This window comes from Diospyros lotus, chromosome 4 (assembly GCF_014633365.1).
Source record: "Diospyros lotus cultivar Yz01 chromosome 4, ASM1463336v1, whole genome shotgun sequence".
Classification (NCBI taxonomy): Eukaryota; Viridiplantae; Streptophyta; class Magnoliopsida; order Ericales; family Ebenaceae; genus Diospyros; species Diospyros lotus.
This window is the reverse complement of record NC_068341.1, coordinates 38,247,535-38,272,604: the sequence shown is the minus strand read 5'-3', so window position 1 is coordinate 38,272,604 and position 25,070 is coordinate 38,247,535. Positions and strand designations below refer to the sequence as shown.

The following is a 25,070-nucleotide window of genomic DNA, read 5'->3' as shown; positions in this document are numbered from 1 at the left end:
GTGGAAAATATTAATTCAAATGACATGTCGTCTTGATTTTAGATTTACAATGTTACAACAAACTATTGTTTAATATTCATGTTGATCATTACAGGTGCCGTCCCGGGAATCTGCTTGCCTGCTTAAGCCTGTTCCCAACATATTTCAAGCTTCTGACGATGGAGCGAGTCTTCTCAGTTTCAAGAAGAAAGACCTAATCTGGGTACTGCAAAATTTCTTTCTGTCATCAAGGAGATCATATTATAACTAATTACTAGTCTTATATCTATTATGATAGAAATATATTCTTCTACTTATATATTTCCTTTGTTTGTTATTTGTACTGAAATATGTCGATCAGAACTTACATGATGGTCCATTCTACAGGTGTGCCCACAGGGTGCAGATGTTATTGAAATGTTTATCTATCTCAGGGAGCCTTGTCATGCCTGTCAACTTCTTCTCACTATTTCACATGGTGCAGATGATTCAACTTTTCCATCAACAGTTGATGTCAGGACGGGACGCTACTTGGATGGGCTTAAACTTGTCCTTGAGGTGTGGCTAATTTCATCTATTAGTTGAAATTTTGGATCCATACTTGCTAGCATTATATTTCCTGTGCTAAAAGGAGGTGGCGATCTTACATATTCAAGTCTTAAAAAGGAAGTTTGCTTTATTTTCTGACTATAGTGTGCAGTTGTGCCCTGGAAATGGGAATTCTTTTCTTCTTCTTTTCTGGGCCAAGGCTGGAATTTACAATTATAAGGAAAATTATACACACCCTCCCCAGGTGTGTAGTTTAACTCCCTCTTGATTGAGTGAATATAGAACTGTTGAATAGTATGAGGGCAGACAAAGTGCTTGGCACTCATGCCCTTTTTCAGCATTGTTGGAGTGCAATTGAAGAAATTTGTTATTCTAGCTGCTTTTAAAAGAGCTTTTATGCTTTGTTCTTTTCTTTGATCTTTAAGGGGAGTCGGGGGGGAGCCAAGGATTTGAAAGACTTAAGTCTTATCAGTGTCTTAGGAAGTGTGTACAAAATTCGATCAGAACTGAGTCTTTCTAGAACTAAGAAGGTTCTGGGTTGTCTGATCCCATAATGCCTCTATGGAGTTTCCAAATTGTTGATGTTGTGTTTTTTGATAACAAATTTTTGGATTCTCGGCTTAAGTCTAATGCTTTGGAACCTCATCTATAAGCTTGATGTGGAGAAGGCTTGTGACAATGTGTGTTGGGATCTCCTTTAGTGATTGAGAGGCTGATTTTTGGGCAAAAACGGTGATCTCGGATTCATTTTGTGTCTCTTTAGTGAAGTTCTCGGTGTTGGTGAGGTAATGTTTCTTCTATACTTCTAGAGGGTGTCATGTACCTGCCTATATAATAAATGTAATCGGGTAATAGAATAACTAACTCTCATGCCACACATGATTGCAAGTGGTGCGGAGGCAAGTTGCGCTTGGCGGGAGACTTCAACTTGCTGTGGGAAATCAGTACAAATAGAGAGTGATCTCACTCAAGAGGATATGAATGAATTGAATCTCGATTTTCCCTCTCTTTCTCTCGTTCTGTATTTCTCTCTCTCCCTACGGTCGAACTTCTACCACATCTCCAGAATTCCTTGCGGAATTCTTGAGAAAACCTTGGTTAGATTCGTTAGATCTGACAAATTGGTATCAGAGCCCATCCAGGGCCAGTTCCGATTACGGTGAATTTGGAAAGATGGCGGAGGGTACCAAGATGAAGAACATGGAGATGCAGCTGCAGCAGTTTGGCTCCACGGTGTTGGATCTGACAGCGAGGGTGGATTAGTTGGAGCTTGGATCCAATCGCAACCATGAAGCGATCATATCCATTGATCGCAAACTAGATGGAGCAGTTAGTCAAATCCGTGAAGAAGTGGGAGCACAGATCAGAGAGCAATTGCAAGGGTTTATGGTGATGTTCACCCGACAACACCAGGTAAGTCTATCGCCTGATTTTCCTCCTCGAGACAGAGAAGAACCGATTCTTCCCAATCATGGGGCGAATTGAAGGAGGCCGGGAACTTCCGAGATGGAGGAGGATCAACTGGAAACAGGAGAAAATGTAGTCGAACGAAGACAAGGAGTAGTTGGGATCCAAGGTCATCCGGGATTTCCTATGCCTAAATTGGATATTCCCATGTTTGACGGAAACACCCCTAGATGGTGGCTGAGGAGGTGTGAAAGAGCCTTTGAATGGTATGGCGTGTCGGAGCAGCAACGGGTGACTCTAGCTGCAGCCTATCTCAACGATGCAGGGGATGATTGGTATCAGGGATGGGCCAAGGTGAAAGAGGAGTGCCATTGGGTAGAGTTCGCGGAGGAATTATGTGAGAGGTTCGGAGAAAGGGGAATAACTGATGTAGTAGAAGAATTCAATAGATTCAGCGAGGAGGTTCGGTGGCGGAGTATCAAAGAAGGTTTGAAGAGTTAAAAGCATTGATGCTCAACCACAATCCTTATCTCACAGAAGGATATTTTGTCTCGAGCTTTATAAGTGGATTGAGTGAGGAATTGAGACCTATGGTGAAAGTCTTGTAACCAAAGACCCTAAAACATGCCACAGATAGTGCCAGGTTGCATGAGTTGACAGTGGAAGCGCTTATGAAAAAAGCAGAGGTTGCTGAATAGGGGAGGAACTCACAATGTGTTGACCCCCGTGGGAAGGAATCAAGGAAGAGATAATTTTAGGGGCATGCAGGAGATGAAGGGATTGCCATCGATGGGTCCTAAAGTACAAGGAGATAGATTAATGGAACAGAGAAGACAAGCTAACCTCTACTTCAAATGTGGAGATAGGTATTTTTCGAGGCATCAGTGCAAGAAGCAGCTACTCTTGCTAGAAGGCGAAGAGGATAGTTTGGAAGAAGAGGATGTAACGGAAATACATGATGAAGGAGAGGAAGATAATGGAGAAATTTCATTACACGCATTGCGGGGATTGGCTAACAACAAAATCATTAAGGTGGAAGGAAGAGTGGGGGAATACAAGTTGATGATTCTCATAGATAGTGGGAGTACCCACAGTTTCCTGGATGAGGAAATTGCAAAAAAATAGAAATGCCCTCTCATTAGTACGCAACCTCTCACAGTGACGATAGCAAATGGAAGTAAGGCGGTGAGTAAATCTGCATGTGCTGGATTTTGTTGGGCCATGCAAGGAGAAAATTTCAAAACTGATCTTAGATTGCTCAAATTGGGGGGCTGTGATGTGGTCTTAGGGGTAGATTGGATGAAGCATGTGAGCCCCATATGCTTTGATTTTAATAGGATGGAGGTGACGTTTGAGAAGGAGGGAAGAAGAATGACTATAGTAGGGAGCAAAGAAGTGGGAATGTGTAAAATGATTACAGGAAAACGGCTGCAGAGGATACTGAAGCAAAAAATGAGCAGTGTGGCTCAACTCTTTTCCATTCAAGCACTTGAAGAGGAAGAGGAGGAACCAGGAAACGCAGGAGAACTCAGGCTGGTGGTCAGTAGTCCAGCCCAACAGGCATGGGAGGTAAACCAACTTGACTTACTTGATTTACTTTTGATTGAATATGAGGATCGTTTTTAAAGAGCCTAAGACCTTACCTCCACCTCGAACCCACAACCACTCCATCATCTTGAAACCTCAAACAGAACCTTGCAACACCCGAGCCTATCGTTACCCCCCACCACAGAAAACAGAAATAGAGAAAATGGTTAAAGAAATGCTGCACCATTCTCTCATTCAACCCAGCCATAGCCCGTTTGCATCCCCGGTTCTATTAGTTAAAAAAAGGACGGAACGTGGCGTTTTTGTGTAGATTACCAACAATTGAATGCCCTAACTGTCAAAGATAAATTTCCCATTCCCCTCATTGAAGATCTCCTAGATGAATTAAGGAGTGCCACCCTTTTTTCTAAATTATATTTGAGGGCAGGCTACCACCAGATTAGGATGAACCCTCAAGATATTCATAAGATAGCTTTTCGAACCCACCAAGGCCATTACGAATTCTTAGTAATGCCTTTTGGTCTCACTAATGCTCCAGCCACTTTCCAATCCTTAATGAACCAGATATTCGAACCACACCTAAGGAGTTTTATTCTCGTATTCTTTGACGACATACTCGTGTATAGCCATTCTTTTGACCAACACCTTACACATCTCAAGGCTACTTTTGAGATCCTTAGATTCAACCAATTGTATCTTAAGAAGTCAAAGTGTTCATTTGCACAAGGACAAGTTGAATACTTGGGTTATATCATATCAGGAAAAGGGGTTAGCACTGATCCGCAAAAGGTGGCAGCTATGCAAGCATGGCCCAGACCGACCACTCTCAAAGCATTAAGAGGATTCCTAGGTCTGACTGGGTACTACAAGAGGTTTGTGAAGGGATATGTGATGATAAGTCGACCCCTAACGCAACTGCTTAAAAAGGAAGGGTTTAGATGGGGGCTTGAAGCGGAGACAACTTTTAAACAGTTGAAACAAGCCATGAGCGAGGCACCGGTATTGGGATTACTGGACTTCAGCAAGACCTTTGTGGTTGAGACCGATGCATGTGATAATGGTATAGGTGCGGTATTGATACAGGAAGGCAGACCCATAGCATTTCTCAGCCAAGCACTAGCCCAAAGACACGTGGGCTTGAGTATTTACGAGAAGGAATTTGTGGCCGTCTTAATGGCAGTGGAGAAGTGGAGGCATTATCTAGAGGGGAGACAATTTGTGATCAAGACTGACCACCAGAGTTTGAAGTACCTGCTGCAACAGAAACTCCACACACAGCTACAAAAGAAAGGTATGGCAAAGATAATGGGTCTTGATTACATTATACAATATAAGAAGGGTAAAGATAATGTGGTGGCAGATGCTCTTTCAAGATGTCAGGAGCAAGGAAAGGTAGCAGCCATCACAACGGTAGTACCAGGGTGGTACCAAGAAGTGGCCAACAGCTATGATGCAAACGATCACATCAAAAGGATCCTAGAGCAATTGATCTTAGATCCTAACTGTAGAACAGGATACACGCTACAGAATGGAGTGCTTCGGTATAATGGGAGGATAGTAGTTGGAGACTGTCACTAGGTGAAAGACAAGATTCTTCAGGCCTTACATGGGTCCCCCTTGGGAGGACATTCAGGAATTTAGAATACTTACCTCAAGGTAAAACAACTATTCTTTTGACCTAAATTAAAAGAGACAGTAACTTAGTTTGTAATGACTTGTGACACTTGCAAACGGTGCAAGTATGAAACCGTGGCCACACCAGGGTTACTGCAACCTTTAAGCATTCCGGAGCAAGCTTGGGAGAGTGTTTCTATGGATTTTATTGAAGGTCTTCCTAGATCAGAGAGTAGAGATTGTATATTGGTGGTGGTTGATCGATTTACGAAATTTACACACTTTATCGGTCTATCACACCCTTACACCACTCAGGAAGTTACACGAGTGTTCCTTGAACAGGTCATTAAGCTACATGGGGTTCCTCGCACCATCATATCTGATCGGGACAAAGTCTTTACCAGCCTTTTTTGGCAAACGTTGATGAAATCAATGGGAATCCGATTGAACGTGTCATCCGCCTATCACCCTCAAACGGATGGGCAGATTGAGAGGGTTAATCAGTGCCTGGAAAATTACCTACAATGTTTGTGTTTTTAACAGCCTAAGAAATGGTATAAGTGGTTAGCTCTAGCCCAGTGGTGGTACAATTCTAGTCACCACAGTTCCATCAAACTGTTACCATTTGAAGCTCTCTTTGGGTACAAACCTCCCCTACTTCCGACCCCACCTGAGCTAACTAATGTTGTAGCAGTGGATGACCACCTTCAGCAGAGACAAGAGTTACTGCAACAACTAAGAAGAGACCTGGCTATGGCACAAAATAGAATGAAACAACAAGCAGACAAAGGAAGAAGCGAAAGGGAATTTTCAGTAGATGACAAGGTGAAGCTCAGAAGCCCTCAGCTAAAGGCCATCACCGACAAACCCATAACCAAGTTCAGCCCGAGGTACTGCGGCCCTTTTCCCATTTTAGCGAAGGTGGGCAAGGTAGCCTACAAACTGCAACTACCAGACAACTCCCATATCCATCTAGTATTTCACGTGTCTTTACTCAAGAAATACATGGAGGGCCAACCAGCGAGCCTTGAGCTACCAGCTGGATCCAAGAACCCAGAACCTACAGCTGAGCCAAAAGCTATCCTCGACAGATGGGTCATCTACCGGCAAGGGGCGCCCTTAATTCAAGTACTGGTCAAATGGAATCATCTACCCATGGCTGACAACACGTGGGAGTACCTCCCGGACTTACTCAAGCAATTTCCTAGGGTAGCAAGTTTACTTTGTATTTCTTGAGGACAAGAAATTCCTCAAGGGGTGGGTATTGTCATGTACCGCCTATATAATAAATGTAATCGGGTAACAGAATAACTAACTCTCATGCCACACATGATTGCAAGTGGCACGGAGGCAAGTTGTGCAAGTTGCGCTTGGCGGGAGACTTCAACTTGCTGTGGGAAATCAGTACAAATAGAGACTGATCTCACCCAAGAGGATATGAATGAATTGAATCTCGATTTTCCCTCTTAATTTTCCCTCTCTTTCTCTCGTTCTGTATTTCTCTCTCTCCCTACGGTCGAACTTCTACCACATCTCCAGAATTCCTTGCGGAATTCTTGAGAAAACCCTAGTCAGATCCGTTAGATCTGACAGAGGGCAAAGCTGAGGATGTGTTTTGGTAATTCCTCATTGGGAGTTTGGGATTGGGCAAGAAGATTGGCAAAAATGGCAATCTTTGATTCATTTTCTCTTTAGTGAAGTTCTTGGTGTTTGTGAGTGGGTGTCGAAAGGCTTCTTCTGTAGTTCTAGAGGGTTGATGCAAGGGTGGTGTAAACCCAAAGAAGAAGAAGTGGCGAAGGAAGAAGAAGAAAACCAGCTAAGAGAGGAGATTAGTAATCAATATTTTGGATATTTAATCATTCATATAAAACTGAATAAGATGTTTATATAGTGAGTTATTTATATACCCACAATCCTACCAAACTAGGATCCTAATCAAACTACAAAATAAATATCACACATTCCTAATCTTCAACATTTCCTAAGTAAATAGAAGCTTAATTCAACTAAAGCTATAATATTCTAAAAATTAATCATGTAAAATGGAATAAGATCTTTACATATTGAGTTATTTATATACCCTCATAATCCTACCAAACTAGGATCCTAATCAAACTACGAAACAAAAATGTAACACTCCTAATCTTTAACATTTCCTAAATAAATAAAACACTAATACTACTGATCTATAAAGTTCTAGAATAATTAAAATTGTAGATCTCCATCAAAGGCTGATTCTCTTTTCCTTTTTTTTTTTTTTGTTCATTGTCCTTATGGAGGCCCTTAGTCTTTGTTATATGTGGCAGATATATTTTGTTGGATTAGCAAGTTGAGGTTTGTGATAGAGTAAGTCCTAGTGTACAAATGACTCACATTCTTTTGCCAACAATGTTATTTCTTAGCCTTATTTGAGGAGGTTGAACAGTTACACGGTGTCTTGCTTTGTTTTGAGGTGGCAAAAGAATTGACTCTCATTCTTTTGCCAGGATATAGGTTAGGCCCATTATACTATGTATTTTCTCTTCCACGTGGGGCAACTTTTAAAGCCAACACTGAATGGACTAGTTCTATTGAGAGATTAGGGAGTCATTTGGTAATGGCTTCTTGGAATGGGCAGAATTTATCGAAGCACAGGAGACTTTTGTTAATTAAATGTACTTTATCTAGTCTCCTCACATATTCTCTTTCCCACCTTTTTGCTTGGAACAAAAACCACCCTAAATCCTTGGGGTGGACTTATGCGGTGCCTCGTCCTCATCCCCTAGGTATGCCCCAATTCCCCATCTTCATAATTGTCAAAGGCTCAAGGTGCACTGAGGTGCAATAGGTGCTTGGAGCCTAGGCATGAGGTGCAGGTGCAAGCCTTTTGGATGCAAAACACACATTTATTAAAAATCTGCATAAAAATACTTATACATCATTATGTTCAATATGTATCTATAACTATAAAGGGGTAAATGCTGTGAAATTATATGCAGAACTGAGAGAAAAGAAGAGAGGAAAGAGAAATTAGAGGGAAAAACTAATTCAGATCTACTGATAGAGGTTACAAGTATTTATACTAACCTGCTGTAATTGCCATGTACAAATCAGCTAAGTTAGGTACAACTACTGTATACAGCACCTAAGCTAGTACAATAATACGGATTCTCAACAAATGCAAACTTATAAAATCTTACATAACAATTAACCAACACTATATTATTATAAAATGACAAGCAAGTAGACATACAATTTGCAAATTAACAAATCAAAAGTAATATTTAAATTATCTAACATAACAAAACATCAACATGAATCATTGTCTCAAATCTTTATAAGTTAAAATTACACTTATTTCTCACTCCTTATCAAGACTAAGTTCAAAGTCTTCTTCCTCATCATTTTCTTCATGCAAGCCTTCAATATCTTCTTCTTTATGCTTTCATATTGACAAAAAACAAATTTTCCAATGACAATCATACTAAAACCTTTCTCCTTTCTGCTATTGGATCTCTTTCTATCCTTTCTCCTTTCTCACTTTAGGGTTTAGGGTTTTATGTTGAATAGCTAATGAGACTTGACATTTTTTGTTTTAATGTTCGGTTTTATGGCAAATAGCTAATGGGGTGTTTGATTGTTTTCTCAAATTGTTTTAATTTTTTGGGTTATTATTGGTTACATTTTAACAAGTCCCTTAAAAAAATGACATACGCTCAAAGGCGAGGGAGGTAAAAATGGAAAAGTGCATCTGACATTTTATGTGATTGTAAGATTTAGTTAAAGTTAAAGTTTTATAAGATAGCCATAAAGCCAACTTATAAAGCACTAATATGTGGAGATATGAATGTAACAAAGATGAGGATGTTAAGATGAATGTGTGGCTATAGAAGAAAAGACAAATATTTAGGAATGTGGTTATTTGTTTCAATGTTGGTGTGGCTCCTGTTAAAGATTATATGTTTGGGACACAATTTATATGGTTTTTTTGATGTGAGAAGAAGACAATAGTGGCTCCTACGAAAGGAGTGGATGAAATAGAACAAGTATCTCACAAAGAGGTAGGGGAAACCAAGAAAAATTTGGCTGGGGACACTTGGTATGATATGAGTTAAGAACCTTACAAAAGATAAGGCCATAGATAGAAATGATTGGCAAGCTAGAATTTATATAGCCCATTCCACATGGCGGGTTATAGGCTTGATATGTTGTATTCATTTAAATTTGTGGGAGTGCAAAAAATCAGGGACGGAATTACACCTGGTTTACTGGAGACAACATTTCTGAAGCTTCAAGGTATTATTTGTGATATATATTGACTGATGCTTAACCATGTGGCTAAAAGTTGTTTGCTTTTTCTTCTTCCTTTTTTTTTTTTTTTCCCTGTTCCCTTGTTGTGTTTCATTTCCTGTTATATATTCTTTTTCCATTTTCCAATCCCTTGGTTATGGAATGATTTCTAAACTGATCTCCTTTCCCCACCCACAAAATATAAGGGTCTATCCATCTATATCTATCTCCTTCAGTTATTATCTTTCCATGCCAATTGCTGTGTTGGTAATTCCTAATATGTTTATTCATGTTCATGGTGCATTAGTCCTTGTTTTGTCTTCCATTTGGTACTACATATGATAAGTGGTTAACACAACCAGAGGCTTTGCTCAGGAGGTTATCATCTATTTGGTGCTTCACTGCTCCTAGTAATTGAACGTGACTTGTTCTGTATACTTATTTTGCTCTTAGATATTCTTTACAAATATTCCGGGTGGGTTCTTGTTAGTGGTGTAGAAAACTATATACATATTATCCTTGTAATAAATGTGATTACTTGACTGGATTATAAGCAGGATCGTTTTTATGACAGGCAACTGTGTATTCATCGTTTGTATTTTCCAGTGTCCTTACTCTTCTAGTTTATGATTGCAGTCAATTTCTGTTGGCAGGGTGCATTTATACCTAAATGTGGAAATGGCACAAACATGTTAATACCTTTACCAGGATCAGTTAGTGCAGAGGACATGGCTGTCACTGGAGCTGGTGCACGTCTTCATTCTCAGGATGCATCTACTCGTGCATTATTATATGATTATGAAGAACTGGAGGGCGAGTTGGACTTTCTTTCCCGATTTGTTGCTCTTACCTTTTATCCTACTGTATCTGGAGTAACCCCATTAACTCTTGGTGAGGTATGAAGAAAATTTTAAGGCATGTTACATTATTCATCTTTATGTTTAGATCTAATTTTTTAGCTGACTTTGCGGAGTTTCTTTCGATCTTATTAGAGATGATTGCTAGGTTGTTTGTAAGAATTGTAATTTCTGCTTTGGAGAGATTTACAATTTGGAAGAATTGGTAATTAAGTCAATGCACCCATGAATATTAGATCAATAATCTTTTGGCTGGAAGAGTACATAGGGATTTAAGAGCCAGAAATGAAGATTGACGTTTGAGATCTTTGTCTATGCAAGAACTTGAACAAATATTTCAGATATCCCTGTGATAGGGTCTAATTTGGATGGTGCTTTATACTCTTCTTTATTTTTTTTCATTTTCTTTTGTTTGTTTGGCATTTCTATTTGCTTGGTAGTGATTTAATGGGTACATGAAGAGTCTGTTCGAAGAGGAAAACTCCTTTTAGGATGCAAGACCATCTTGTATACCCAAATGAATTTTTTTTTTCCCTTCCCTGATAAATAACAAGAATCCATTCTAAAGGTAGCAAGGTGGTGCAGCCCGTATACACAATGAAATGATTTAGATTATTTCCTCCATACATCATTGCTTTCAACTTTCTATGAGATCTAAGAATTAATCTGAAGGTTGATCATTACGATCTTAGACCCGACTGTACAAAAGGGAAGGAAAATTAACTTTTCTGTCAAATATAGGTTCTTCAGATTGTTGAATGTTCTTTTGTTACTTTTGCTTAGATGTTCCAACCATCAAGACATGAATAAAAAGGTACACTTTTTTTCTTTCTCTTAGCAGTTCTAGTGCCTTAGCATGCAACGAACGAAATTCTTGACATGTCTTCTAAGTGCGCAAGTCTCTGAACTATCCAAGGAGGAGATCTGTGACACCCCATAAATTTATTAATAAACATAGGAAAAGGGTCCCTACATAACACTTTAAAAGGTGAGGAGCTATTCTTAGACAGTTGTTGTAACAAAATATGTAAGGTGGCAGCCAAGCAGGTGGAAAACCTCAAGTAGCTGAATTTAACATCAGTTTTTGGGGACTAAATTAAGAGATAAATATCTGCATTTCTAACATGTTATTGGGCATAAGAAGAGGATTCCAATGATACGGAAATTAGTAATTTTGGTTAAGAAGTGAGGAAGTTTGATTAAAGAATTAATTAAGGGATTATGGTTAATTAAGCAATAATTAGTGAAGTTCCAGCTATTGGGAATCTGTAGAAGGTTTTAGAAACATGTTGAGGTGGCTTAATTGCTGGAGCATATAGATGAGGTTTCTTCCTACAAGAAAGGCTTGCATCTTGGCTAGGTGGCAACAAGAAAGACAAGAGGGTGGCAGCTGGTTCAGTTGAAGCAGATAGCTGGTTGTCTCTGCAGGAAAATGCCACTAAACAAGAGCCAAGTGGCAGCCACCGAGGTTGCCACACACTCAGCTGCTTCAGCAGAGAAATAGGCTACATTCATGGCCTATAAATAGGCCAAACCTTCTTCATTTTAGGAGACAACTGAAATAAGAGTGAGAAAATATCCATAAAAAAGAGTGCTAGAGTGAGAAAGTTGAAGAAGGAAGTTCTGCTGGAAAGTGAGAAGGGAGATGAGAAATCAGAAAGTCCTGCTATAAAGCTAAGAGAAGCTTGAAGAAACTAAGACTTAACTTGAGGTAAGTGCATGCTTAGGGTTACACTTATGACATCCTGATACTTAAAATGACATGTTGTATTGATGATATGTGTGCATAATGAGGGCATGTTGCATGAAAGTACAGGCAAGCTTGTGTTGTTAATGAAAGTTCAAGCCATAATGCTGTAATGATTGTTGTTAACGTTTGGCCAAGGGTTGAGTGCACTTAGGTCGTGTCAATGATGCCAAAGGATAATGGGAGGGCTTGAACCTAGGAAAGGGAGCCATCACTAAATGGGAGAATGTTACGCTTAGGGGCTGCCTTCATGAAATGTGTGGATGATATTGTGATTGTGTGATTGCATTGTCATGACATGCCTTAACTTAGAATTCTATTCTCATGCATTGCATTTTAAAATTCCAGACCATGCAAGGGATGGGGAGATTGACTAACTAGGGGTTAGAGGATGAGAGGAAATTTGCAAGACATTATATATGTACTTTTGTTAGAATGTTTTGCGCAAACTTAAATGTCCTTGTACTTAGTTGAATATGTGATAGGAGTTGTAACTTGAGAGTCAATCATAAGAGTTGTGAATTGCCTGCATCTTTTATAAATTTCGGACATATTTTGATTAATAAAAGTATTTTTCTTTTAATACTTGACAATGCGTTCATCTTTATGTTTTCCTATTTAGATGAAGCCTAAAGAGTGTAGCGATGTCAATCAGATTATAATGAGATCAAACTAATGAGACTGAATGACTTGTGCTTTATTCTTAAACTATTCTTGGTTGTAGGACTATAGAGTGGGACCTCTATAGTACCGATAAGATCGGTACACACTACGCATGCTTACAAGGGGGTAGTTGATCTCATTGACTACTTGTGTGATGACACCGTGACACTAATGCAAGTGTGTAGGTGCTCATTGTTGAATGAGTTCACTAAATGACCTAACCTAAGAACACGCAAATGGTAACTCTTACTAAACGTCAATTGGGAGTTCTTTGTGGCGACAAGTGCTAGTAATCCCTTGACTTGAGATACCACGATTATTTTATATGAGGAGTGTCATGCCTTGATGCCATTGTACTCCAGGAAGATGGGTCTCTTATAGGGTGGTTATTGGGTATGGTCCAAATCATACGAAAGTAGGTGAGTACGCAAGATGGGATCTATTGACCTTTGTAAGAATCTCAAAAGGTATATGTCCTATGTGAATGATGAAGTCACAACTCAAGAAGTCGTTGGCCAACGCGGATAGTTGAGAGTTAATAAGAGTTATTAATTCAACTATAGGAGTTGTGGACTTAGCATTCGTACACATACTATTGGTTATTAGAGGTTTGACATTTTACCATACTTCTAGACCGAACCGGGACATTATGATAGAGGGATCAAATAGCATTGAAACTCGGGCAGAAAGGTTCATCTAAAGTGCCGTTTATATTTCATTATGATATGGGGGCTGTTGAGTTATATTGTTATAATCTAGGGTTAATCTTATATTAGAGCCCATGGCCCAATGTATTTGTATATATAGGTGTATAATCTATGAGTTTAACTATGTGGTAAATATATATTAAAAGCTAGAGTTTTCTTCCTAAGCTTCACATGGTATCAGAGCCAAAATACAAACCCTAGCAGCCACCATACAAACCCTAGCCGCCGCTGCCGCCACCGCCGCCCACATCACCGACGACCACCGTCAGTCGTGTTGCCACCAACCGCCGCAGCTTGCCGTGCCACCGTCGCCGCCGCTCGTGCACACCGCTACCACAGTGCTTGCGCTACTGGTCTGCAGTGGGTCTTCACTGTCTGGCCACCGATCACGCACACAGCCACCACTGGTGCTTTCACTGGCCTCCTATTTGTCGACCCCCAGAGGATCATCGCCGTTGCCGCCGTCACGCACTGCCTCTCTCGCACTGTTCAGAGACTTTTTTTGGCTCCGATCTCTCTCTCCAGTGCTTCGATTGCAACGCCGTCTTCACCATTGGATTCACCTCCTTCAATCCATCCCAGTCCAGGTGGTTTCGTCGCCATCCGCTGCCACCGGTCACTGGCATTAGCTGTTTGCCGTCTCCAGCGCACCTCATTCTTTGTGCTGGATCATCTAGGCTCTTTGTTTGGCTATTTTTAACCCCTTTTGTTTCAGATCTGTTGATCTTGTAGGGCTCTCTTTTGTCCAACATGGCTAGTACCAGTAAATATAGCTCATTCTCGGGTATTTTGTCTCCCTCTCCAGCCATTGCTATTGAGAAGTTGATGGGCAGTTCCAATTATATAGTTGTGGGCTCAAGCTAAGGCACTATACACTAATGACATTCAACATTTGTATTCAGTGGTGTCTAATATGCTTAGTTTACGATAACAGGGTTTGCCTCTTCCTGATTTCCTTGGTTGGATGGCCTCTATTAAAGCTGAATTTAACTCCTTGTTACTTGTTGGTAAGACTACTACAGAGGATCTAGCTCAGCGAGATAAGTTCTTTATGGTGTGTACTTTTGTTACCATTGGTCCTGACCTTGCTTCTGTTCGTGATTAGATTCTTGCTAGTCCTACTGTACCTACTATGGATGAAGTGTATTATCGTCTTCTTCAGGTTTCATCTGTTTCTACAGTCCTCAATCTTCTGCAGGTGATCATTCAGTTATGGCTTCACAGGTTTAGAGTAATGGTGAACAGGGAGGAGATCGTCGTAATCGGGGCAAACGCCCTAAGTGTAACTAACTACTGTCACAAGTGGGGGCATACTAAGGAACAGTGTTATAAGTTGCATGGCCGCCCTCCTCGTGTTAATGTTGCTCATGCTAATGGTTCTCGATCTAAGTCTTGTGATGGTCATCCACCACAATCTGTCCTTCTCACTGGGGCTGACTATGATGAGTATCTCAAGTATAAGACGTTCCAACAATCCTTATCCACAGTTGCTTCTGTCGCCCGCTCTGGTGATTCCACTGTCTGTCTCGCTTAGTCATCCTCTTTAGGACCATGGGTCCTGGACTTAGGTGCTTCGAACCATATCTCTGGTAATCCCCATTTGTTCTCTCATTTTACTAATTCTATTTCTTTACCTTCTGTAACATTAGCCAATGGGTCCAAAGCGGTTGCTAAAGCTGTTGGCACTGCCAAACACTTACCTTATCTGCCTTTAGATTCTGTCCTTTATTTTCCTCATTGTCCCTTTAATCTTGTCTCTGTTAGTAAACTTACGCGTGCCTTAAATTGCTCTATTACCTTTGATGATCATTCTGTTACTATCTAGGATCGCGGTACGAGATAGATGATTGGCATCGGATGTGAGTCGTAGGGTCTCTATCATCTCAACCTTTTTGCATCTCCTGTTGCTTGCTCGGTGACTGAGTCTCCTGCTCTTCTCCACATTCGTTTGGGACATCCCAGTTTGGCTAAGTTTCAGAAGATGGTCCCCAGTTTGTCATCTTTTCATTGTGAGTCTTGTCAACTTGGAAAACAGTCTCACACTTCTTTTCCAAAGCGTGTCAATAATCGGGCTGTGTCCCCGTTTGCTTTAGTTCATTCTGATGTCTGGGGTCTTAGTCGTGTCGTGTCTGTTTTGGGTTTTCAATATTTATAATGTTTATTGGCGATTATTCTCGTTGCACATGGTTATATTTAATGAAAAATCGTTCTGAGTTATTCTCAATTTTTTAATCCTTTTGTATTGAAATCAAAACGCAATTTCATACCTCTATCCAAGTATTACGCAGTGACAATGCCCCTGAGTATTTTTCTATTCCCTTTACTACTTTTATGTCTTCTCAGGGGATCTTGCATCAGTCATCTTGTGCATATACACCACAGCAGAATGGGGTTGTTGAGCGTAAAAATAAAAATTTGATTGAAATTGCTCGCACTCTTCTTCTGCATCATTATGTCCCTTTTCGCTTTTGGGCTGAAGCTGTCCTTGTTGCTTGCTATCTCATTAATAGGATGCCCTCCTCGATTCTTTAGCACCAGATTCCTCACTCTCTCTTGTTTCCTGATCAACCATTATATATTCTTCCTCCCCTTGTCTTTGGTTGCACCTGCTTTGTCCATAACTTGTCTCCCAGTCAAGATAAATTGTCTGCTCGGTCCATCAAGTGCATTTTTCTTGGTTACTCTCGCCTTCAGAAGGGTTATCGGTGTTATTCTCCTAACACCCGCCGCTATTTTCTTTTAGCGGATGTTACCTTCTTTGAGTTGTCTACTTTCTACTCTTCACCTCCTTCCGAGTGTCAACCCATTTTTGAAGCTATCCCTCTTCTCGCGAGTCCTCTTGCTTCTATTTTCCCTGTTCCTTCTACCCCATGACAGGTGTATCATCGGCGTCATCCGCCTCGGTCTTCTCTCGGTGGAGATGTTGTTCCTGCACCTTCTCTCGTGTCTCGTACTCCTTCAGTGACTCCTTCTGCCTCACATCCTGCTCCAGTCTCTTCACCTGCTGCGGTCTTGCCTTCTGAGGATCTGTTTCCTATTTCCCTTTGGAAAGGTACCCGTTCTTCTCGCAATCCTCACCCCATTTATAATTTTCTTAACTATCACTGTCTCTCGTCTCCTTTTTGTGCTTTTGTGTCTTCCTTATCCTCTGTTTCAGTACCTAAGACTGTTCGTGAGGCACTTTCTGATCCGGGGTGGCGACAAGCAATGGTGGATGAGATGACTGCTTTGCATTCCAATGGTACTTGAGATTTGGTCCCTTTACCCCTAGGGAAATCTCTTGTTGGCTGTCGGTGGATCTATATTGTTAAGGTGGGTCCTGATGGGCAGGTTGATCGCCTTAAGGCTCGTTTGGTTGCCAAGGGGTATACTCAGGTTTATGGTCTTGACTATGGTGACACTTTTTCCCCTGTTGCTAAGATGTCCTTTGTGCGTTTGTTTCTCTCTATAGCAGCTATGCGCCACTGGCCGATATATCAGTTTTACATTAAGAATGCCTTCTTACATGGTGAGCTTTAAGAGGAGATTTATATGGAGCAACCTCCTAGGTTTGTTGCTCAGGGGGAATCTGGGCAGGTTTGTAAACTCCGTCGCTCACTATATGGGTTGAAGTAGTCTCCTCGAGCCTAGTTTGGTTGTTTCAGTGTTGTCATTCAAGACTTTGGTATGACTTGTAGTGAGTCTGATCATTCAGTTTTTTATAAACACACATCACAGGGGAGGTGTATATACTTGGTTGTCTATGTGGATGATATTGTTATTACAGGTGATGATCAGGATGGTATTGTTCAGTTGAAGAAACATCTTTTCCATCATTTTCAGACTAAGGACTTGGGGTTACTTAAATTCTTTCTTGGCATAGAAGTTGCTCAATTCAGTTCTGGTATTGTTATCTCTCAACCAAAGTATGTGTTAGACATTCGGAAAGAAATTGGGATGCTTGATTGTAAACCTATAGATTCTCCTATGGACCTTAATGTAAAGCTCTTACCAAGATAGGGGAGCCTCTTGTTGATCCTGGAAGATACCGTAGGCTAGTTGGAAAACTTAATTATCTCACTATCACTCGCCCAGATATTTCTTTCTCGGTTAGTGTTATCAGTCAGTTTTTGCAGTTTCCTTGTGATAGCCACTGGGATGCGGTAATCCGGATTCGCAGGTATATTAAGGGAGCTCCAGGTAGAGGACTATTGTATGAGGACAGAGGTCATACTCAAGTAGTCGGATATTCTGATGCTAATTGGGCAGGTTCTCCCTCTGATAGACAGTCTACTTCAGGATATTGTGTTCTAGTTGGAGGAAACCTAGTATCTTGGAAAAGTAAGAAGTAGGAGGTTGTTGCTAAGTCAAGTGCAGAGGCAGAATATCGTGCTATGGCCTTGGCAACGTGTGAATTTATCTGGTTAAAACAATTGCTTCAGGAGCTCAAGTTTGGGGAGATATCACAGATGAGATTAATTTGCGATAATCAAGCTGCATTACATATTGCTTCCAATCCAGTCTTTCATGAGAAAACCAAACATATCGAGATAGATTGTCACTTCATTCGAGAGAAGATTTTATCTGGCTATATTGCCACAGATTTTGTCAATTCTAATGACCAATTAGCAGATGTCTTTACTAAATCTCTTAGGGGTCATCGAATTGAGCATATTTGTAGCAAGCTCGGTGCATATGATATATATGCTCTAGCTTGAGGGGGAGTGTTGAGTTATATGATTATAATCTAGGGTTAATCTTATATTAGAGCCCATGGCCCAATGTATTTGTATATATAGGTGTATAATCTATGAGTTTAACTATATGGTAAATACATATTAAAAGCTAGAGTTTTCTTCCTAAGGTTCATAGGGGCCATGATACGTTGCAAGATGTCAATTTTGGTATAAGGGCAAGATGGTAATTTTTTGTCACGTGTGTCATGTACCTAGGGGGAGATCTATTGTAATAAGTATGAAGTAAGGGAAGCAAGTGTAATTACTAGAACTATAAACATTTAAATGCGGTAACAGTGACTATTCTGTTTGGCGCCAAACCGTTAGGGTCCGAGTATATAAACTCGGCCCAATTCCATTTGTAGGCATCAAATGATTTGAATTGATCCATATTCAATTTCTCCCTCTAATTCTCTGATTCTCTTCCCTCTCAATTCTCCTTCATTCTTCTCTCCCTCTACTCTCTGAATTCCCGCCTAAAGTCCCTTACTAAGGGAGAAACCCTGTCAAATACAAGGGATATGACAATTGGTATAAGAGTATTTGCTCCTGGCTTTCCAAGGAATTGAAGAACTCAACAATGACAAATGGTACTTGAATGAAGCAGATGGAATTACAGCTCCAACAAGTGTCGGCTACGGTGATGGATGTACAAGCCCGAGTTAGATCGATGGAGGACTCATTGGGATCGATGGTCGTTCGGAGATTGGAAGAGGTAATAGACCGATTACGCGGAGATATGCGCAACCAAATCCGAGAGGAAATGCGAGAGCAAAGCAACATGTTGCACGATCAGATGCAACAATTCATGCTCATGTTCTCAAGTTAAGATCAAGTCAGGCTATCATCGGACTTTCCCCCTAGAGGAAGATTGGATCCGATCTTGCCAGGAGTCAGTACGAGCCAAAGGGTGGTTGGCTCATTGGAGGTGGAGGGTGATCTGGCATTATTGGGGGGACAATGGGATGGAAATGTGATCGGAGGTTCAGGTGAATTCCAATCCTTCCAATTTCCCCATTCCAAAATTGGAATTATTGGTGTTTGATGAGACAAAGCCTCGCTGGTTGTTGCGCCGTTGCGAGAAGTTGTTTGGAATACATTGGGTGGTTGAGGATCAAAAGATTAGCTTGGCGGTGGCATATTTGAACGATGTAGGAGATGTGTGGTACCAAGGTTGGTCATGGGTGAGGGAAGACTGTAATTGGGTGGAGTTCGTCAAGGGGATATGTGAAAGATTCGGAGAGAAGAGAACCATGGATATCGTGGAAGAATTGAACAAGATGAAGTAGCATGGATTGGTGCAAGAGTACCAAGTCCAGTTTGAGGAGTCGAAGTCTCTAATGCTGAGCCGCAATCCCTACTTGATTGAAGATTACTTTGTGTCAAGTTTTCTTAGCGGCTTGAATGAGGAACTGAGGTCCGCAATGAAGATGACTCGGCCACGAATGGTGCAAGAAGCAGTGGAGAGTGCTTTGCTTCAAGAGATGAATGTGGAAGTGATGATAAGGTATAAAGGAGTCGGGCGAGGGGACATGGATCCGTTCCAACCCCAATAGTGGGAAGAGGGCCAAAAGAGAGACATACAGAATGGGGCCAATACCGAAGTTACCTGCATTGCCATAGTTAGCTAACGTGATACAGTAAGGAGGGAGGATGATGGAGCTGAATAGGCCTCCTGGACTATGTTACAAATGCGGGGATAAGTACTACCCCGGGCATCGTTGTGGAAGACAATTGCTACTGTTGGAAAGAGGAGAAGTGGAAGAAGATGTAGGGGAGGAAATCCTAGTGACCGGAGAAGAAGGTGAGGAGGAAGACAATGGCACCATTTCTCTCCATGCTATAAAAGGGATGACTAGCAGCAAGATAATTAAGATGGAAGGGAAGGTACTGGAGGGATCCCTCATGGTGTTAATCGGCAATGGGAGCACCCACAGCTTCATTGACGAAGGAACAACAAGGAAGATGAAATGTGAGTTGTCCAGCACTCAACCACTAGTTGTGATAGTAACTGCAAGCAAGGTTACACCATGTGCAACGGCTTGATTCGATATTGGGGACAGCTGGTGCTATGGGATTGTGAGACATTAAAGGGAAGGATACTTTAAACCATGCACGACTCACCCCTAGGAGGACATTCGAGAATTCAAAACACTTATAGAAAGGTGAAGCATGTATTTTTTTTTAGCCAGTCTAAAAGAAATCAGTTATGGAGTACATACTACAGTGTGATGTTTGTAAAAGGTGCAAGCATGAATCAGTGGCTAAACCAGGCCTTCTACAACCTTTGGAAGTACCAGACCAGGCCTGGGCTAACATTACAATGGATTTTGTAGAAGGACTACCACAATTGGAAGGGCAGAATTGTGTTCTGGTAGTGGTGGATCGACTAACTAAATACAACCACTTCATTAGCCTATCGCACCCTTTCATGGCACAAGAAGTGGCCAGAGAGTTTTTGGATCACGTGGTGAAGCTGCACGGGGTTCCCCAGACGATAATATCAGACAGGGATAAAGTGTTTACTAGCCTATTTTGACAAGAGTTGTTGAAATCATTGGGGTCTAAGCTTCACATGTCAACAACATATCATCCCGAAACAGATGGCTAATTGGAGAGAGTCAACTAGTGCTTGGAGTCTTATCTAAGGTGCTATGTTTTATACAGCCTAAAGGATGGAACAAATGGTTGTCCTTGGTGCAATGGTGGTATAATTCCATCCACTATCGCTTCATTGGGATGGCGCCATTTGACGCATTGTACGGGTACAAGCCCAATTTAGTATCGATGATTGGGGAGCCAACCTCAGTGGTAGCTGTGGTTACATATCTACAACATCGGCAGAACATCTTACAAACTCTAAAGACTGAGTTAGCCAAGGCGCAAAATCGGACAAAACAATTGGTAGATAGAAAGAGGAGTGAGAGGGAGTTTGAGGTAGGAGAAGAAGTATACCTCAAACTTAGCCAGCCCCAACTTAAGTCCATATCAAAGTAATCGATGACTAAGCTAAGTCATAAATTCTACAAGCCCTATTCCATTAAAACAAAGAGTGGACCGATAGCTTACCGATTACAACTACTGGAAGGAACACAAGTCCACCCCGTGTTCTATGTGTCCCTTCTCATAAAGGCTACCGGGAGTCAAATGGTCAGCCAACCCGTACCATTGCCTCTCAAAGAGTAGGAGCTAACACCCATCCCAGTGGCAGTCTTAAACAAGAGGGTGATTTTACAACAAGGGGCCCCTATCACCCAAGTGCTAGTGCAATGGTCTGCATTACACCCTAACAACAGTACTTGGGAATATCTCTCAGAATTCCTCCAACAGTTTCCCAACGTAGCCAGCCTGCTTACCATTCTTGGGGACAAGAATTAGCTCAAGAGCGGGGGAGTTGTTGTGTACCTAGGGGGAGATCTATTGTAATAAGTATGAAGTAAGGGAAGCAAGTGTAATTACTAGAACTATAAACATTTGAATGCGGTAATAGTGACTATTCTGTTTGGCACCAAACCGCTAGGGACCGAGTATATAAACTTGGCCCAATTCCACTTGTAGGCATTGAATGATTTGAATTGATCTATATTCAATTTCTCCCTCTAATTCTCTTCCCTCTAAATTCTTCTTCATTCTTCTCTCCCTCTACTCTCTGAATTCCTGCCTAAACTCCCTTACTAAGGGAGAAACCCTATTGGATCCAAGGGATACGACAATGTGACGACATAAGTTATGAATCTTAATCAAAGCGTTTGATCTAGAGTGTGATTCTTTAATTTCCCTTTATCATCTTCATAGTGAACCTATAAGGTCACACACAAACAAAGAGAAGATTTATGGAAAATTCAATGGGACTGAAAAATGTTTTGGTCCAGATGAATTCGTGAGTTTTTGGGGTGAGCTAGCACTTGCAGAAAAGTCCACGAGATGTTAAAAATGAGCAAGAAAAGAAATCGGGACGAAAACTGGCAAAGGGCGGCATGTGGTGTGGCCAAGGATGGGCCTAGGCATGTCCCAAGGTCTGCATGTGCGGGGCTCAACGCAACTAGCGCTTGCAGCCAGGCCCGCGCACAGCCAACCTAGCAACGGGTTAGCCGTGGTCCAGCATGTCCAAAACGTGCTGGGACTTGGTTTCTAACCCTAGTTTGACTAGGGTTTGGTTTTCTCCCCTATTTAAGGCCATGAATAGCCTTTGCCTTTATAGGAACAACTTTTGAGAAAAGTTGGAATGGCCTCCAAGGAAGTTGAAAAGAGTTTTCAAGCTGCTAAAGGCAGTGGATCTTGCATTCTTGGTGCAAGAAGACCCAAGGGGCATTCTCGTTGACATTGATAAAGCTTCTTCTTTGGTGTGGATCACTTATAGAGGGTGGGTGACACCTCAAGGCACAAAGATTCAACTTTTCATGTGTCGGAAAACCAAGGGTTGGTTCATCGTTCTTTAATTTATATTCATAAAAGATTATATATTTGCAAACTAAATCCGGTCTTTTTGGGTTTCATGATCAGCCAAAGAGTTTGGTTGGTCGAAAAATTTTAAATTTCCGTTGTGTTTTGTTTTGTGAAACCCAACATGATATGCAATCCTATATTTTTTAATCATTCTTGGAATTATAATACTACATCTCATATGAGTAAATCTGGTTAGAAACTGAAATTAGAAACCAATGGAATAAAAGGGGACACTTCTTAGGAGGAGATTGAGCAGACCCTACTTAATGAAGTCAAGACTTTTTATGTCATCACAAGCCAAGGATGTGCCTAGACTTTGTGACCCAGGTTGGTCTACAGACATGGTAGGTCATGACCACAGTAATACACTCAAAGGTAAGTCAAATAAGCGGCATACCTCGTCTAGGAGATGGGGCACTGCAAGATCCCACAACTTTTTAGTTGCCAAACAATGGGTAAATATATAATGATAAACTCTCCATTTGCTTTCGCTCATGCAACACCAAATTGAAGTGAATCTGTCTTCTTCTACTCAAATATCAACAATCAACATCTTATCATGTATTACTGCTCAAGCAAAACGCACTTGGCAGGTTTTTGTTACCCAAATTCATTTCCAGTGAATTAATTCCCATAGTTAACTTTGTTCACTATATGCTACAATAGTTATTTTTTGTTAATAATCAGGAATGATGGTGTTAAGAACTTGTCCTGCATCTGCACATATGTTTTTGTTCCTTTCCAGACAGTTTTAGTTTAATGCATTTTATGTTTTTTTTTCCCCTAACTGTTACCAGGACATCATAATAAATTCTTTTACAGGTTGAGATTCTTGGAGTTACTCTTCCTTGGAAAGGCATATTTACTCATGAAGGTCCGGGAGCAAGGTTATTTGAACTTGCTAATGATATTCAGAAGGAGAGCAACCCTTTTACATCTGATTCAGGCAGAAATCCATTTGTCAATGCTGCTATACGCAATCAAAATGTGTCACAACCTTTGCAGCCAGATGCGTCTGCTGACTTATGGGTAGACCTTCTGACAGGAGATAACATGCCCCCGGAGACCATTTCTCAACAAGTCATGCAGACTTCTGTACATGAGGGGGGCGACTTTCTTAGTTTCTTGGATGAAGCTGTAATTGAACAGCCAAAGAGGGCAGGTGATTCTGAATTCACTTTATCATGGGACCAACGACCTTCAGAAAGTAGTTCTCAACAGTACATAAATTGTCTCAAGGTCCTTGCAGGCCCACAAATGGTATGTTAGTGACTTAATAAAGTTCGTTGTGCTATGTTTTGCTGTTTGCTCATATCAGTGTGATAAAGTTTTGGTAGTTATTTGGTTACATTTTCACCAAGAACCTTCCAGTTTTCCATTTACCCTAATCTTCAGTTGTTATTTATGCCCCCAAATCATCTGTACCCATTGTTTTTTTGATGAGTAACTATGGTGGGAAATCATGGAAGTTATCCATGGGTTCCATGAGCATGAATCCAAGGCATTCTGTAACTCTGCCATAGTGATTCAAAATGTTTCCTACTTATCATATTCAATCTCTTCAAACTTCAATTTTATTTTTATACAAGAAAGTATCCAAAATCCATCCCTCTTCACCTTAGAATGATGAAAACCCATACATGCATTAATCTGTTGTGGGGTATCGTTGTGTGGCTCTAGAAAGTTCTCTACTCATTTGAGAGATATTTTAACCCCTCTAGACTTGAACTCCTCATTAGAGAGATTTCTTTTTCTAATACCCTTTAATGTACTTCTATTTTCCATTATGTAATTAAAATTATTATCAACAATTTCTTTACCTCTCTTCGTGTTTTAATTAAATTTATTTATGATACAATGTCCCTCTCCCATTTTAGTAAGAAATTCTATTTCATTGGTGTTTGGTTTATGAAATTGATTGATTATACACTCTTTAGAGCATCAAGATGGGTGAGGAATATGGAACTTCAAGTTTCTGATGCATAGATATGATATTTGTTAAAAACCAGTATCAATGTGTTAGTTGGTGTCTATATGTATGTATCCATAATGTTAAATCAATTGTTCTTTACTGCAGAAAAAAGGATGCCATTTTTTGATTATCTCAAGTGTCTTAAAGTTTCTAACTGGCAATATGAAAATTTACAAAAGGAAACTAAGGGATTACTCACATGAACATGGAAATTATAGGACAATTTGTAAAACTTGTCTTAGTTTTTCATAGCTAGATGCCTAACAGGATTTCAGCTTTAGCTTTGAGGTTTGGTGTTCTAATAGGTAGAAGAGATTTTAGAATCTGTAATGGGAAACAGGGTGAAATTAGGTTGATTTTGGTAGTAGATTGATGTAGTGTGAGAAGAAGAAACAACAAAAGAAGTGTAGAAGTGTAGAATTAGGCTAAAACCAGTGTAAGATCAAAGTTGGAAGAATAGTGTTTTAAGTATACGAAGAGATAGAGATAGAGATAACAGCAACCAATAATCAAAAGAACTAAGAGATAGAGATAGCTTGGCTAGAGATAAAGTTTAGAGTGTTTGTTATTTTTTATCTGTTATTTATCCTTATTGTA

The 25,070-nt window shown here is 40.6% G+C and overlaps 1 protein-coding gene across 1 annotated transcript in view; it reads left to right on the top strand.

Moving 5' to 3' along the window:
* Positions 1 to 25,070, top strand: part of LOC127800543 (probable phosphoinositide phosphatase SAC9) — a 68,916-nt gene that overhangs the window by 25,831 nt on the left and 18,015 nt on the right. The window contains exons 6-9 of the mRNA XM_052335213.1: positions 95 to 202; positions 367 to 537; positions 10,020 to 10,262; positions 23,324 to 23,761. Coding sequence (XP_052191173.1) covers positions 95 to 202; positions 367 to 537; positions 10,020 to 10,262; positions 23,324 to 23,761 — 960 coding nt within the window. The remainder of the gene's footprint in view (positions 1 to 94; positions 203 to 366; positions 538 to 10,019; positions 10,263 to 23,323; positions 23,762 to 25,070) is intronic.